This window comes from Melozone crissalis, unplaced genomic scaffold (assembly GCF_028551555.1).
Source record: "Melozone crissalis strain CALT ecotype California unplaced genomic scaffold, PUWL_Pcris_2 ptg000005l_1, whole genome shotgun sequence".
Taxonomy (NCBI): domain Eukaryota; kingdom Metazoa; phylum Chordata; class Aves; order Passeriformes; family Passerellidae; genus Melozone; species Melozone crissalis.
The window spans coordinates 42,977,111-42,993,798 of NW_026535783.1; the positions used below are offsets into that span (position 1 = coordinate 42,977,111).

Here is a 16,688-nt window from a genome sequence, read left to right on the forward strand (position 1 = left end):
GCTGAAATTATGCTTCAGACTTAAACTCAGATTCCACAGCTATTGTTGAGAGAACTGCTGAGGAACCACACAAACTCAAAGGTAAATGGCAGCAGCACTCATTCACTGCAGGCTAGTAAAGTGTGTCACTGGTCCAAGCTGCTTTGTGGTGTACTCTGTACGTTGCGTGGAGAGGCTGAGTCATGTTGGTGCTGCTTCTCACTGTGCTTTAGGGAGATATTTTTGGATTTTTTGTGATCTGAATATTCACTGTAAGTCTAATAAGAACATGGACAAGAGAGACAAGAGCATGGTATACAGACTTAATTGTAGTTAATCAGGTATAAAATGAAGCTTGCTTTATACCCTACGATATTTTTTAGTTCCTCAATTTCCACTTTCTCTTTTTGTTTTGTTTTCTTTTGGTTTAGGCGAGGTGGCTTTTTCTGTTTGTTTGTTTGTTTTTTGTTTGTTTTTTTTCTGTTTGCTTGTTTCTTGTAAGTTGAAGCTAAATAGTTTTTCCCTACCTTGGTGCTCTACTTGGGTTTCTTGAGTGTGGGGGCTCACAAAGGGTGTTGTAATAGAGATTCTTGTTTTCCTTGCTGCCCTTTTTTATCAAAGCATTCCCACTTTGGGATGCAAAGAAGTAGTGGAAGAAAGAGAAGGTAATTCAGCTTCATACACTACCTTTGGAGTAGATCTGAGGAAGGACTCAGTATGTGATTTTACAGTGATGCTTTCTTTGTCAGAAAGTGAAGAGGTTTTTTTTAATTTGTTCAGGGCTTTTGTTTGGTTTCTTTCTTTGTCCTTTTTTTTTCATTTATTCTTTTCTTTCCTCCTCCCCCCCAACCTTGTTTTTCAGCAAAACAAAATTTGTTTCTGTAACATACTGATGAAAGTGTGTTCCAGTCCATGGTTTGATGAATATTCAGAATGGGTGCATGGAACAAAGTGGAGCACTTGGTCTGTAAAGCAAGAGGCTCAAAGTCAAGGATAAACATAAATTCCCAGGCTGTGGTTGGGAGCAACTGAGATTAATATGCTTAGTCTCGCATGGGGGTTCAGGGAGAGAAAGCTGGCTAGGGGGTAGTCACCAGGGGAAAGTAGCAGTGGGATTAGGTTCAAAGGGAAACCATCACCAGGGTGCCACATCAGCTCCTTTCAGCAACACTGCAGGGAAGATTAAAAAAGTAGGGGGAATTGAGGTTGTTAAAAATCCTGTGAAATTGTCAAAATATTGCAAATTCTGTGTCAATGCTTCCTTGATTTTTCTTATTTGTTTATTTTGTCATCACATTGTTGTGTGACAGAGATGGAAAGCTGAAGGAAGGAGATCAAATCCTTGCTATTAACGGACAAGCTCTTGATCAGACAATTACACATCAACAGGCTATCAGCATTTTGCAGAAGGCAAAAGATAATGTCCAGCTAGTTGTAGCTAGAGGCACTTTTCCTCAGATCATCAGTCCTGTAGTTTCCCGGTCTCCATCTGCTGCTAGCACAGTTTCAGCCCATTCCAACCCGGTGAGTATAGCTCAAACATCTGTGTATTCATTCCTAGATGTGCATGTACTTACTGCATATAGTATTTTGAGTAACTTGTATGTACATTCCTTCACAATTCTTGAGGTTTTTCTTCTATTTATCTTTATTATACCTTTTCCCTTTCAAGACTAGAAAATATTCTTGCTTGCTGGGGGAAAAATCTTAATCTTGGATGTATTCTCTGCTCCCATCTGCCAAATTATCTGTATCCACCAGTGCAAAGGCAGCATGTTTACCTTACTTGATGAAGCTTTATTTTGAGGTTGCACTAAACAGGATGTTTTTTCTTTGCATTCTGCTTAAGCAAACAATTTTTTGAGACTTTGTAATTTGATCTGCACCACCAGCTGGATGGGTGCTTTTATGTTTGTTTCTCTGTTATCTGTTAGCATGGGAGCTCCAGTGAAATTACAAGATGCGCTTAAGGACTCCCTAAAAAGCAGCTCTGCTACAATTCCTTTCTTATGAGAGCTTTTGCACATCTAGGTGTAGACAGCACAGTTCAGAAACATGGTGGTATCAGGCTGATATAAACTGTACTTTCTCTTCCTCTTACCTCACTCATGTAATGGATTGTCCTGAGATGAAACAGCCTATATTCAATTTTTTTTATTCAAGTTCAGTCTTCTGTGGCCCTTCTTTAAGGGAGTCAATTACCAGAAGTGTAGAGAGCAATCATTCTGGAAAAGGGAACTGTTTTTTTAATCATTAGTATAAAGCCTTTAGTGGAGGAATGTCAGAAATATTCTTTATATCTGTGTACAGGAGGGCAGCTGACTGACCTAACTTTTCCTGCCAGCACATACGGGGAGCCTGCTCTTTTCCAGTATTGCTGTGACAAAATTGTTATCTGTGTGATTGCCTCTGTATTCTCTGAACAGCTTCCCTTGCATGAAAAGATGTTCTTTACAAACATTCCATAGCTGCTTCTGGTTTGTTTAGCATACCTTTCCCAGTTTTCATGTTCTCTTTGCTTTCAAATGCAACATACTAGGAGCCATTCTTTTCCCTTCAGGCTTTGCTTTATTATACTGGCTTTATGTTAAGACTGAATTTCCAAACAGGTACCACAGGCCTTTGAGTTTGCAATACCTTGATTATTCAAAAGAAAAGCTTATTTTAAGATTATACCTGGTGTAGCACCAGCTGTGTTTTTAAGTTTCAGATGAGTTTACTGTAGGAGTTCTTGTTCAGAAGAAAGAGTACCATGAGCTTCCAGCTGTCCCTTCAAGAAGTGCCCCATGCGAGTGAGATAGGATTTGCCTTTCTTTCAGAGCAGTTTTGCCCCTCTCAGAACACAGTCTGCCGTCAGAATGACTTCATTCTCGTGCTGTTGCCATCAGACAGCCCAGAAGAATACTACATGGGGCATTTCTCTTACTACCTGCCTCACAATATTTGGTTCTGCTTTCAGCCTTAGAAGTACTGAATTGGGATTTTGGTTTCTCTTTTGCTTTGTTGTAATGGCTGATGTGAACATGCCTGAAGAACAGACCTAAAAATTTTAATTTCCAGTCCTGTGTGATTTTGTAGAAGCAGTATTTACTGACTACAAAGGGGCATGAAGGTGGACAGTGCTAGGCTGCTGCCTGTATTCATTTAATGAGTTCTTGGAAGTTCTGACTCATTATTCAACTCTGGTTTGTATCAGAGAAGTTCCACCTGTTATAGAATTAGTTATTTACTGATTAAATATTATGTAATATCACACCTAATAGTAAATGTTAAAAAGGTATTATATGTAAATCTTCCTCCAACTTTCCATTATTAAAAACATACTCAAGAAATAAGAGAAAATATGCTGCAAATTCCTATATACTTATTAATATTTTGACTTGATAATTGTAAAGGCCTTTTTACACCTGAACGATTCTATGATGCTATGTTTTTAATAATTTGCAAGCTTTTATTTATTCCTTTTAGGTTCACTGGCAGCATGTGGAGACCATAGAGTTGGTCAATGATGGATCAGGTCTGGGATTTGGGATAGTGGGAGGAAAGTCAACTGGCGTGATTGTTAAAACCATCCTTCCGGGAGGGGTGGCCGATCAGGTAAGTTCAACCTACCTCTCTGTTACTGTTCAGTAAGGTGTTCAGTAAGGTGTGAAGTTATTCATCACTTTTATGATCAGACCAAATAGTAGTAGCTTTTATCCAAATAAATGAAGAAAAAGAAACAGTAATTATGGAAAATTTTCCTCTGTAAAAGTGGCTTTAATGCAGGAGTCTGCATTTGAAATCTAAAGATTAATTAGGTTCTAAATTGCATTTTCAAATCTAGTAACATTATAAATGTTGTGTGCATTTACAATCTTAATTCTTTCACGAGTGTACTTTCACGAGTGTACGAGGCTGTAATCAGGGGTAGTGAGGATTCCAAAGATTGACTTTCTGTGCCCTAATAGCTAAGAGCATCTGCTTTTCTCTGCTGAGCTTACTGAAGTTTGTAGTAGGTATGTGGCTTTGTGTGTCTGCTTCAAGACACGGGCTCTGCTCTTGCCTGAAGGGGTCATATGAATTGAATTTGGTTATCACACCTCATTTCAAGCTTGTTCATTGGACAGGTACCTTGGGCTGCATTTATGATGGTTAAGGATTGAGTAGGCACAGAGACTGGTCAGTCTTCCAACAATAGTAGTAGTGGCCTGATAACAGGGCCTGGAGGGGCATGGACAGTATTTACTGCTGTCCTCTTTCCCCTGAACAGGTAGATAAGTTCCTTTTACAAACCTGTCTTTTTAACACTCATCATATGTCCTAAATGCATATGAAGCTTTTTTATTAATTAAAGGTTAATCAGTAAGAGACTAAACAAGTGTAAATCAGTTTATATAGCTGGATCACAGGAAGAGAGAAATTAATTTTATTTTGACATCATGGTTAATCCTGTTACTACTAGTAGTAGCTTTTTAGTATCAGTGCAAACCTGAATATGCATTTGTATTCTGTTTTTTGGACGTGTGCTTCAAAATGGAACCCAAAGTTCTGCAATCTACATGCAATTGTTAAATACCAGTAGGAGCTGGTAGCTGTAGCGCATTTTTTGTAGCTAAGCACATTTTTTTCTCTGTGCTTGGATGGTGTCTTGAAAAAGGATCTCCTGGATATCTCTGGGGAAATTCCTAATAAAACTTGTGTGCCATTAGGCAGCCTTCTTTTCTTCTCTGTGTTATCAGGATATTGACTTGGCATCCAGAAAAAGTCACCTGATTCATATGTCAGAAGTGACTAAAGCTATGTGCTGTTTTTCTAGTTGAATAGTACATGGGAGAAATGGCATTTTTTCATCATTATTTTTCCTTCAGCATGGAAGACTGTGTAGTGGAGATCACATCTTGAAAATTGGTGATACAGACCTAGCTGGAATGAGCAGTGAGCAGGTGGCGCAAGTTCTAAGGCAGTGTGGAAATAGAGTGAAATTGGTAATTGCAAGAGGTCCTGTTGAGGAACCCCTTCTACCCGCAGTTCCTCCAGGAACACCAGTACCCACCTCTACACCAGAGAAACGGGTAAGCAACAGTCAACATATGTAACCCATTGCAAACTTCCTTTCTTTTTAACTGCTCTTTGAATGTCTTGTGTTAATGTTCTCAGAAGCTAGGATTTTCTTCCCCAGTAGTGCAATTCTGGGAGAATTTAAATGTAATGAGTCCACAGTGCAAGGAACTGTATTCTTGAAGACTTTTGGGATTAAGGTTTAGGACTTCAATAAGTATAATCTGATTAACAACTTGTTCTGAGTTGCTTGTAAGGGTATGTTATTACATTGGGACAACTGAAGCAACGCAGTCTTTTCTTCAGGACTGAGCTAGTTGAGTCTTTAGCATTTCTCCGTCTGCCTTTTTTCTGTATAATTTCATCTGTTCATCAGAACTTTTCTCCCTGTGCCAAGCAGCACACAGATTCTAATCCTTTCCTACATCACCTGTCACTGCTCATTTGCTAGATATTTTCCAAAAAAAGTAAGCCAGCTGCTGCCCTTACTCCCCTGCTGATGATTGTACTTTGTATCTTTACTCCTCTACAAGTGTCAGCCACTTAAAAAATGCTGTAAATATTATCATGACTTGTCAGCTCAAAACCTCTACAAAATAGGTAATTTGCATGTTTGTAACAAAGTCTGGTTTCATGGGATTCAGAAACAGTACTGTTTTGCTATATATTGCTATGACCAGATACATTTAAATGTAAATATTTCAAGTAAATTAATGAGAGAAGAAAAGGTTTATTGCTTTTGAGCCTATCCTTAGAGAGAATTTTTTGTTTTACTTTTTCCTGTTGTTTTTCTGGACATTTTCTTCAGTTCCAATGTAGATTTGAGTCAAGTCACATACAAAGAGAAGTCCTTGCAATTTATGCATGGATATTATGTTACAATTTAGATGGTGTTACCATCCTTTTGTCTCTGTCCATTGTAGTAATATCTGTGAAAAATTAACAAATATTCATCCCTTGTTTTGTGGCTATAAGGCAAAGAAAGTTAATTTTAACATTGAGATTTCTGAGCATCAAAGATAAGAAACAAACTAGTACTTTTGTGTCTTTACAGCTCAGAGATGTAAAATCTTTCTGCATTTTAGATAAAGAGATTAATATTTAGCGCTAGTATTACTTGTCTGAAATGCATCTCTCAAAATAAAAGCTGAATTTGATAATTTAATCTGTGCATTATTTCTGCAGTATTTGCCTTTTTGAGGTTATATGATGCAATGTTTTAAGATCTATCTGCAGCTGCAGAATATATGTGATTTCTAATACTGACAAAATAGCAAAGGGGCACAATATGGGGTTTTTGCCACCTTCCCAATTTTCATACTTTTCAAAACCTTTTTCCTGGTACTTCTTTCCTGGCACGAGGCAGGCTATTTTTAAACTGCTCCTGCGTACACAAAGTCACGTTCTCGGAAGGAGCACCCCTGTTAACAGTCATGCAAAACTCATTGATTTGGGTCTGGAGTGAAGATGATGATTCAAACAGCTTGATTTTTAGTTTCTTCCTATCAGATGTGATGTAGGTGAAGTCTTCATGATGCTCTTAAAACTATTATTGGGACCAGAATGGCTTTGCAAAATGGGCACTTCTTGTCATGTTACCTGCAGATGTCTATCTTGTATAAATTCAGGAGGCTACAGGAATTGGATCTTTTTTTAGTGGCACTACTTGTGGCCTAAATAATTAATCATCAATGAGAGGGATGATTAATACATTAGAAATGTTTTTTTCTTGTGTTCAATTTGGTTTCTGGTGGAGTTGCTTGGATAAAGAGCTAAAGTCAGATTCTGTTGGGAAGTAGCATCATAGCTCTCCTGAAATCTTTTTTGGCGCATACTTACCTAGTCAAACTGGCTTTAGTTAATATCTGCCTGGTTTCCATATTGGCACTTAAAAAAAAAAAAAATAACTGCTATTTGGCATGCAGAAGGGGCAGAATAAAAATTTTTGATACAAACCTCCATTGTTAAAATAGGATTTTAATACATATTCCACTTTTATTAACAACAAGTAATTAAATAGACCCAAAATCCATTGGTACTGAAATTCAGAGAGTTATAGCAGGTATTAATGAAGATTGTAATTATTTAGCTAGCTGGAAATATAATTGTTATGTGCTAAAATGAAATTTTTAAGTCTTTCAAAAGCAAAAAATATAATTGCCTGACTCGTGATAGCTTTTAGCATATTTTAAATTAGCAAGGTTTAAAAAGACACCTATAGTTAATGAACAGAAATTTAGACAAGTAGAATAGAAAATACAATTTAGTTTTGTTTTTTTTCTTCTTTTTAAAAACACAGCAGTCTAAAGCTAGTTCTGAGGAGGTCCCAGAAAATCGGCAAGCTTCATTTCATATACATATAAATGTAACTTGCGGTACAAGAAATGAATTGTTCAATTTGGGCAAATTTTGCCAATCATTTTGTTAATTAAATAATGATTTGATAGGTTGAAGGTAATATCCCAGAACAGTGGGGTGAAGGAGGACATGACCTGCCCTGCATTGCTTTACTGTGAGGAATGTTACCTACTCTTGCTTGACAGATGAACAGCAAATAAGAACAGAACCAAATTTCATACTTCCTTTTTTGTGGTTTTATCTAATTTTATGTGTTACTGACATTAAAGAATGTGGTGAATCTTTAAAGAAAAAGAGCTTCCTTTCTAATCCCCCTTTTCTTTTTAGGATGATGCTTCTGTTGATAGCTGTGAGGATGGGGAGAAATTCAATGTTGAACTCACTAAAAACAACCAGGGCTTGGGAATAACTATTGCTGGTTACATTGGAGACAAGACATCAGGTAATTGTTGATTCCTGCACTTTATTATGCAGTCTATTGCATACTATGGTATATGTGCATCAATGACTTAATTTTGATATAACTTCTCTTAAAAGAACCCTTAACCATTTAAAATATATTTGAAATTTGAAAAGGAGAAAGAATGGTTTTCATTTTGTAAAAAGGATGTTCAGAATAAAAGCAATTGATATTATTAAAAAATCACCCCTCAGTATTTTTAAATCTCTTTTTATCTTCACTTTTGGCTAAACTCGTAGTTGCGTGTTTTTGAAAAGCAATGGTAAAATAGTTTGAGCCCTTTCTGTTAGAAGTAGTCTTCTTACAAGGCAACACAGTAGCATTCTGAGTAGTTTTTAGGGATTGTTATTAATTTTTAAACAATGTGCATAATGCTGCTTGCACATCACAAATTGTTTACTGACTTCTGGATGTAATAAATGTTTCTTCATCTGTGTGCTGTGGCAGACAATAAATAAGTTTATTTAAAGAAATAAATGCAGAAATGTTCATGGACAGTTGCTTATTTTTACTTCGTAATTTCCACTACATTTTTCACAAAAATAATCTAGAACTCTCTTAAGCTTCCTTAGGGGAAATTTGGCAAATTCAGTAATGCTAGGAAGGGATGTCTCTTGAATGTGTAATAAAACTTCTCAAAGAGCTGTTGCTTTGATTTGTATGTTGTTTGAAAAATGTATGGATTATGGTACGTTCCATATTCTTGGCAATTCTAGCTATAATTTTTTGGATGAGAGATAACTGGACTTCCATGGGCCAAGACAGTCAGAGTTCACAAAAGTCCACTCTTTAGCAGCTTCCAGTTGAATTTCAAAAGACAAATTGAAATTGAGATGTAGAACATGTATAGATCTGAGAGCACATCTTGACTGATTTAGTGTTTGGGTGTCATTGGTCTTCGGTTTGAAATGACTGTGTTGCATGTAGCTATGTTAGAGAATATCCGTGTCTCAGGAACTACTTAGGTAACTCAATTTTGTGGCATAACAGTTGTGGAAGAACTTGGCTGTCAGAGAAGGAGCAATAAAGCTACTGGACAACAAATAACATTTCTGTATTTTTTATAAGTGACAAATAACTTGTCATGTTATCTTACAGATGTTACAGGATATAAGAATGCTTGGAAGTTAGGAGGACCAGGCATGTAATTATGCACAAAGCCTGGGCAAACAAAAACCCATCCCAACCCCCTGCCCCCCTCCCCCCCCCCCCAAAAAAAAAAAAACCCCCAAAACCTGACACAAATAGAGAGACTTGTCAATGAGGTGACTTGAATATATATGTAATCTTATTTTTCCTAAGCTGAGTTGAGTCATTAACCCTCCTTCCTTATAACTTTTGTCATATTGAGGGCCAGTAAAAAGATGGCTTGAGGTCTGCAAAGGGTGTGACAGCTTTCAAAATACATTTTGTAGTGTATTGTTCACATCAAGCATATTCATTTAACAGAGTAAGAACATTTATTGAGAAAAAGTAGATGCTGTTAGGATTTCTGATACCAGTGTTACAGGCCTGAGACCATCAGAGTGATTTCATGCCTTTTTATGCTGTTATTTTTCCTGATTTAATGTAAGCTGTGCAAAATGTGCATGTAGGAACTCCATATATTTGTATTTTATTGGGCTGTTGAAGTTATTTCAAAGCAAGTGTGTTTTTCATGAAATGTTTTCTTTTAGTAAAATGTCTCTTCTGTAGGTGTTTTCTATGTATTATTTTCCTTTTGATTCAAAAGTAGTGACTAGTAAGTAACTAAAATGTTTTTGATGGGTGTTTTTTTGTTTAATTTTGTTGTTCTGTTTGAGTTTTTAAAACTTTGTAACCTTTTTATTAAATAGTGATAACGGCAGTTAAAAATTGGTTCAAACGTAAAGTTGTGTTCCTGTTCATTTATAATTTTATCAATATGTCAATTCAAACATGCATTTGTTTTAAGCTGTTATTAGGTACATAGAAAATTCAGAAATTACCAGATTAGTGTACTCCAGCTGAATTTTCTGTCCAAATCTGGCAAAAGTCAGAAATATGTTTTTTGTCTATGCTGGTTTCAACGTTTAGATTAAAGGAAGTTAGAATATTTCTTGTTTTGCATCAAGAATATTTCTTGTTTTGCATCAGGAATTGTGTATTTGGCATTGTAAGGTTTTGAATGAAATCTGCGCCAATGCAGACAGACAATCTGGCTCATTGTTTAAGATGATAATAATATGTATGTTTTTCTAAATCATTGCCTTCTTTATGATTCTTTTATTATCTTACTTAGAGATTGTTTTTTCTTTTTTATCCCCTTTTTTGATTGGTGCCTTTAGTTGCATTATTTAAATTGTTTCTAAATAAATCAGTTAATTTAATTTTCCCTGTTTTTTTTTATCCCAGAACCTTCTGGTATCTTTGTGAAAAGCATTACAAAAGGCAGTGCTGTTGAACATGATGGCAGAATCCATGTGGGAGATCAAATTATAGCTGTAAGTAAAAGCGGTATGAACTGAGATCACTTGTCTACAAGACTCTGCTTCTTTATGTTGCAAAGAAAAGCTCATGAAGTACTTATTTAAAATACTCAGGATCAGTGTTGCAGTTCTGAGTCCTTTCCTGACAGAGTATCTCACTACAAGTTTTCTGATTATGCTACCTGCATGTAACTTGTAATTCTTAAAAAAAATCTTGTATGTGAGACTATATCATTATATATCCTCCTTATCAGTACAAGGTTGGTAAGTGTGAAATTTCAAAGTCTGATTCAAATTGGGCAACTGTTTTCAAAATTATTTTAAGAAGTTGTGTCCAAAAGTTTTAGGTGTTCAGAGAAATAAGAACATATTTTCATCCATAAACTGTTGGTTTTGTGGTGGAAATCAGGTCCTGAAAGCAGGGAGTGCATTTTTGTGTCTCTCATATGTCTGTCCTTGCATTTGTGTGAAAACAGCTCTTAAGAACAGATTATGATCTCTCTCCAGAAGTGCCTGCATGTTTGTTTGTGGAAGTACATATATTTTTTCTAATGATTTACATGCTGAATACAAATGGCTAAAATGGATTATTCCAAAGTTTGTTTTCTTCTTCTACTGCAGCTGCAGAAGGAGAAAACTATTTGAGTAATCCCAGACACTGAAGCATAAAAAATGTTTTTTAAATATGGTTTAAGTGTGGAGGAAAAATTAAATAGTCACACCTGATTTTTAGTTACTTTAGAAGAATTTCAGAGAGGGACAACAAATGACTAAGGGTCCAGGAGATTTATTCTTCATTTAGGAGGACTTAAAATAATGAAGATTGTGTAGATAGGCAGAAACAAATATAGGAGTTACAGAGCATAGTATTGTAAGAAGTATTTGAGAAATTTAAGGCACTGTGAGGTAGATGTAGAAATAATAGAAATTAATGGAGTTTGCAGGGAGAAGAAGAATAAAATATGGTGGATGCTAGGTAGGGGTAATGGGATAGAACTGAGAAATGTCAAAGTTTTGAATTTCAGAAAAAAACTCAAGTTAATGAGATAATAAAATAATTTCAAACAGAGGAGGCCAAAATTTTATTCTTTAAACTCTTAAAATGATGAACCAGCGATAATGTCTACTTGTTTACAACAGTGTTCTGTTTGTAAATTGGAATTCATGGTGTTCATTGGTAGACTTCTCTGTATCTAAGTTTAGCTGACCTCAGAACGACTGGGCTCTGTAGGTCTTTCTACCCTAGTGGATAGATGTGTGTCTCCTTGTTGTTTCTCCAGAACTCCTAGCCATGGCTGTGTTGTTTATTCACCCAGTATTATCCCTCAGAGGTAGGGATGGCTGAAGTGGTTGAGTGACAAGCTGTACAATATGCCCTGCACAGCACATGCCATACCCTCTCCCACCTTGCAGAGCAGATCTGCCTGGCTGCACCATGGTGGGTGCTCCTCCCCTCTTTGCTGTGGTGCTGGTTGTCGCCTAGCTCTGGGCTACTCTAGTGGGTGTGCTTAGCATATCCAATTGCATAAAAGTGTATAGGTTTTGTTCTTGCCCCTCCACTTGCTTTTTGCTTAGGCTAACAAATGCTTAGAGCTCACTGCATTGTTTTGCCCTGAACTTTTTCTCTGTGGGTGAGCTGAAAAGCTGTTTGATCCTGCAGGTGGATGGAACAAATCTTCAGGGTTTCACTAACCAGCAAGCAGTTGATGTTTTGCGGCACACGGGACAAACGGTTCGGCTTACTTTGATCAGAAGAGGTCTTAAACAGGAAAATCGTATTCCACCCCAGGAAGACTTCAGTGCTCCTGTTGAGCAGGACTTATTATTCCAAACAAGGGATAGTACCACAGCCAAAGGTAATTAAAACTGGCTTTGCTGTTAAGTTGGCTTGAAGCATGTTTCTTTTCAATTGCAAACTGTAAGTAAAATGGGCCAGATTCATTCTGGGTAGCCATTACAGGTGGTAATGGGTAGCTGCTGTACATGAGGGTGGAATTTTGTCTGCAGTGGTTTGATTAATCTTTTAGACATAGTGGTATTATTTGCTACATTTTCAAAGTGAGTGTTGAAAGTTCTTTCCTGCATTGCACTTCTGGCTGAATTGCTTCAAGCCTTTGATCCTGCAAATCTTTGAATGGTAAGAAGGCAGCAGATGTTTTATTCATACTCAGGAGTGAGAGCTGCATTCAAAAGCAATCAGAGAAAGGCCCTCCTTGATGGGCATAATCAATCTCATCCCCTTTTACTCTTGCTTGTTGCAAGGTAGAGGAATGAGAGGAGTAGCCTGTATTTAGAGGCTGATAGGATATTGACAATGCATGTGTAAAATGTTCAGATGCCAAAGACCAGTAGTAATTTTGCTGCTGCTGAGATTAGTGCAGCTTTATCTTACATACTCTGCACATATTTAAGTATATGTGCCATGTCTTGAAAGTCAGTGTTTGAATGAAAGTTATCTATCTGCTCAGGGGCTGGAAGCACAAAATAGCTGCTTGTGTTATAGTTTGATGTCAGTGAAAATATGTCACAAGTAGTCAACAGAGGCTTAATCTCCATCTTGCACAAGATTTTCAAAGAGCCAATAGTATCTTACCTGTATTTCATCCTCCCACCCTCACCATTAACAAAAGGTATAGGCCAGTGTTCAGGATGCTGTTTCTCCAGCCAACAGGTATTCAAGACATCTGACAGGTCACAACAGACATAATAGAATTTGGTGGTAAGAGAGGTTTCCTATGTATGAAAAGTGTGCCAGGTATGCAGCTCTCCAAGGCTGAAGCATTTTTGTTTTCAATGTCAGCTTTCTGAATTCCACAAAGGAAAAAAAAAAAGAAATTAATACAAAAATGTTAAAGAATGTTATATTTAGATGTATTTTTAGGTAGTCATAGAAATGCAGGTACTGATGATTGTGGTGGGTTTTTTTGTCGGATGAACTCACTGGAGAAGGCAATGCATTAACAGAAGACAATGTCTTTGAAATGTGATTTTTTTTTTGGGCCACACATGCCAGATTCCATTCGCCAAATATGAGTACTCTGAAGTCCAGTGAAGGAGAGAGTTGGTGTCCCAGAGCATACCTGTGAGCTTGATAAGTATTATGACATATAAAATAGCTAAATAGCTGAAAAGATTTCTTCTTTTTTTCAGATAACAATGAAACAGAACAGGAATCCCCATCACTGCCATGCAGTGCCAGTGTGGTAAATATTGGAGATGACATGAAACAACAGGAAACAGGTTCTCAAGGTTTAACATTTTATTCTGTGAAAATGCCCTTCTATGTGCTTACACAAAGATCAGGTGTTTTGTGTGTCTTTCCATCTTCTGCAAGCTCTGTAGCTGAGGTAGAACTAGAAAGTCAGAGTAGTCATACATTTAATCATGGGCTCTTAATTGTAAGTTTTGTCGGAACAGGACTACTGTATGTGACTGAAAATAATTATATTCTGAAGATATCGCATGAAGCAGTCTGCTTTGGCTACTTGCTCAACCCTCTCCTAGTCTAGTTTTGTGTATTTACTCTTAGTGTAGCCTAGAAAAAAAAATGTTTATTTCACATTCCCCGTTATCTTTCCAGTTGTCTGCAGCAGTGCAACTACATTCCAGCACTTCTGCATCTTCTGATGAATTTCCTTTTCCCAAATTCTTGAGCTTACATTTAATTTAGTATTCTCTGATAATGTCTAAAATTCAGTCAGTTCTAGTTTACTGATACTCTCCAAATTTTCCCATACTTTTTGTCAAAATTCCTATTTTCTACTGTGTATGTTTTTCCTGCTTGATCTCCTAGACCACTGTTCAGCATTTTCAGAAGTCCTGTGTGATGATATGCTTTTCAGATTTAGACATAACTTGATGGGTCAACTTGTTGTGGAATGTTTTTGTGCTTCTGAAGTAAAAGGAGGAACTGAAAAGTTCTGCGACATATATCTTTTCATAACTCGTGCTTTCTGATTTTCTTGGATAGGTGAAGGAATTTCTTTTTAACTTCTTCCCTTCAGATACTGCTGTATCTTGGCTTTGGGGAAAGTATTGTCCTCTTTGAATACAATGCAACATCTGACTTTATATTTAGTAATGTCTCTGGGCAATGACTAGACTTAAAACACAGTCTGAGGCTCCTAGTAATTTTCTATTCTTATAAAAATCACTTTGAGAACTTTGTGATGAAGATTCTTCTCCTTGCTTGTGATGAGCATTCACTCTGAAGAGTTTATTTTGATACTTACTGTAGACACAGCCTAGACCATGGACCTTGAGTATGTAGGATCCTGTTAAACTTGCTGTGTTTGCTGGCTGCTGTATCCAAATACTGCTTTTTATTGGTTTCTGCCATAGAGCCTAGACAATGTGCATGAGGAGGAAATGAGCAGAAAGAAAGCATTTCTGTTTTTCAAACCTGCAAATAAACCTTCAGTCAAATTAAGATTTGTCACAGTTTTCTACCTAGCCTGTCACTGTATGACTGTACTTCTCCCGCTTCCTTCCTTTCCAAGTTTGTTCCTGTTCTTTAGCTATTAAAATATTTTTTTAAAAAAAGCAAAGAACTTGGACTTTTTGCATTCTGTTACTGACCTTTAGGGGCTTACAGTTTCAGAAAGCTCTTTCACAGTTGTGCTCATGGTTTTAAAAATAATAAAAAAAAAAGATCTCCAGATTGTGTTTTTTGGACATTCTCTGTAAAATACAGGGTCTGTCCAAAAGGATCAGTGTGCATTTTTAAGTATTTTAGCCGTCCCCCTGAAATAATCTGATCAGCACACATGTAGTCTGATTTAACATAGGGCTTGAATACAACGTTTTCATTTCCTTTGTGTCTATTATGTTGAAAAATTGCAAATAGTTGACTCAACTCTGAGGCTAGTATGTGTCTTTTTTCCCAGCCACCAAACTATTTGACTGAACTTCATGTCTTTCAAAATACACAGTTAGTTTTTCACGATTAGAATCTTTATATTGCTTTGCGAGTTTTTGCTGTGGTAACCCCAAGCTTGGTGAGACTAAACATGCCAAGTTTTTAGTCATATCTAGGAGAGTTCTGGCATCATGGGAATGATTGTGTCATTGTGCATGTTCCATATACTTTTATCAGTTGTAGGAGTTGACTAGTTTTTTTAATTTTTTGTCACAATAATCTTAAATATAAATTTTAGATTTCCAGCTAACTAGTACAGAAGAAGCAGCTGCAAAGATAAAATGGCAGAGGATTATGGGTTCGAATTATGAAATAGTGGTAGGTAAATTTTGTTTACTCTTGTTAATTATGCATCTCTTTCATCTGTGCATCTATTATGTTGACAACATATGGATAGAAATATGTTTGTATTGCATTTGTTCCTTCATGTATGAAAATAACACATATGCTCCTTAGTATCTTGAAGATTATTCTAATTATAGACTTTGAAAATAGATATGTATTTTTCTGTATTTTATCAAAACCATAGCAGACTTGGATGATTACTGTGCCCCTGACTATTGTTTCACTTATTTTCTAGTTTCAGGAGAATAAATGTGTTTAGAGAAAAAATATTTAATGTGAACTTCAAAGCTCACTTTATTAGCTAGGACTTGAACCTTCATTCTCATTCTGCTTACTGAATAAATGATTTCACGTAATGATCTAAATAATGCATAGAACATATACTGTAGATACAGAAGAAAAGAAGTATCTCATTTTAGGAGATCACATGTCACAGATGTAGTGTCTGCAGAACTATGTATTATTAGATACGTTGTTGTCATAAGCAGTTCCCACTTGTGTATTGCAAAGTGATGATCAACGAGTCACTTTTTACCTGACTCCGCATTTTACATGATAGTACTTCTGCTTTCTCACGTCTGGAATTTTGACCTAATTGCATGTAAATTGAAGTGGAAAGTAACAGATCTGGCTGTAAATATGACAAATGTAACCATTTCTTCATCTTATTTTAGGTGGCTGTGGTTAACAAATTTAGTGAAAGCAGTGGGTTAGGGATAAGCCTTGAAGCTACAGTGGGTCATCATTTTATTAGATCTATCTTACCTGAAGGGCCAGTCGGACGAAGTGGCAAGCTGTTCAGTGGAGATGAACTGCTAGAAGTAAGAATAAGTACTGCTTTTTCTTAGTCTGCATTTACTAAGGTTTTTGAGCAGTAAGTTTCTTCTCATAGGCTGTGACCGTGGGAGTGATGTATGCCTAACAGCATGCCAGTTAGTGGTTGAGTAGTCACTTCATATGTACTTACATATATTTATGTGAGTACATGTGCTTACATACATTTCTCTGCTGGCAGCTGATTTTTTGATAGTCCAAGGTCTCTTGCATAGTCTAAGCTCAGCTGGCCAGTAAGCACCATTTGCTCACCTACCCTCCTCCCTACCATTTGCAGCCACTTGCTCACCTACCCTCCTCATCCCCA

General features: G+C 36.7%; 1 protein-coding gene across 16 annotated transcripts in view; it reads left to right on the top strand.

Moving 5' to 3' along the window:
- MPDZ (multiple PDZ domain crumbs cell polarity complex component) overlaps positions 1 to 16,688 on the top strand; it is a 93,435-nt gene that overhangs the window by 18,701 nt on the left and 58,046 nt on the right. For 14 of the 16 annotated variants that reach the window (XM_054281489.1, XM_054281507.1, XM_054281531.1 and 11 more), the window contains 9 exons: positions 1,290 to 1,503; positions 3,448 to 3,576; positions 4,830 to 5,033; positions 7,705 to 7,819; positions 10,211 to 10,299; positions 11,945 to 12,140; positions 13,435 to 13,533; positions 15,441 to 15,520; positions 16,222 to 16,368. In XM_054281489.1, coding sequence (XP_054137464.1) covers positions 1,290 to 1,503; positions 3,448 to 3,576; positions 4,830 to 5,033; positions 7,705 to 7,819; positions 10,211 to 10,299; positions 11,945 to 12,140; positions 13,435 to 13,533; positions 15,441 to 15,520; positions 16,222 to 16,368 — 1,273 coding nt within the window. The remainder of the gene's footprint in view (positions 1 to 1,289; positions 1,504 to 3,447; positions 3,577 to 4,829; positions 5,034 to 7,704; positions 7,820 to 10,210; positions 10,300 to 11,944; positions 12,141 to 13,434; positions 13,534 to 15,440; positions 15,521 to 16,221; positions 16,369 to 16,688) is intronic. The other 2 variants (XM_054281515.1, XM_054281582.1) reach the window with 1 other exon arrangement.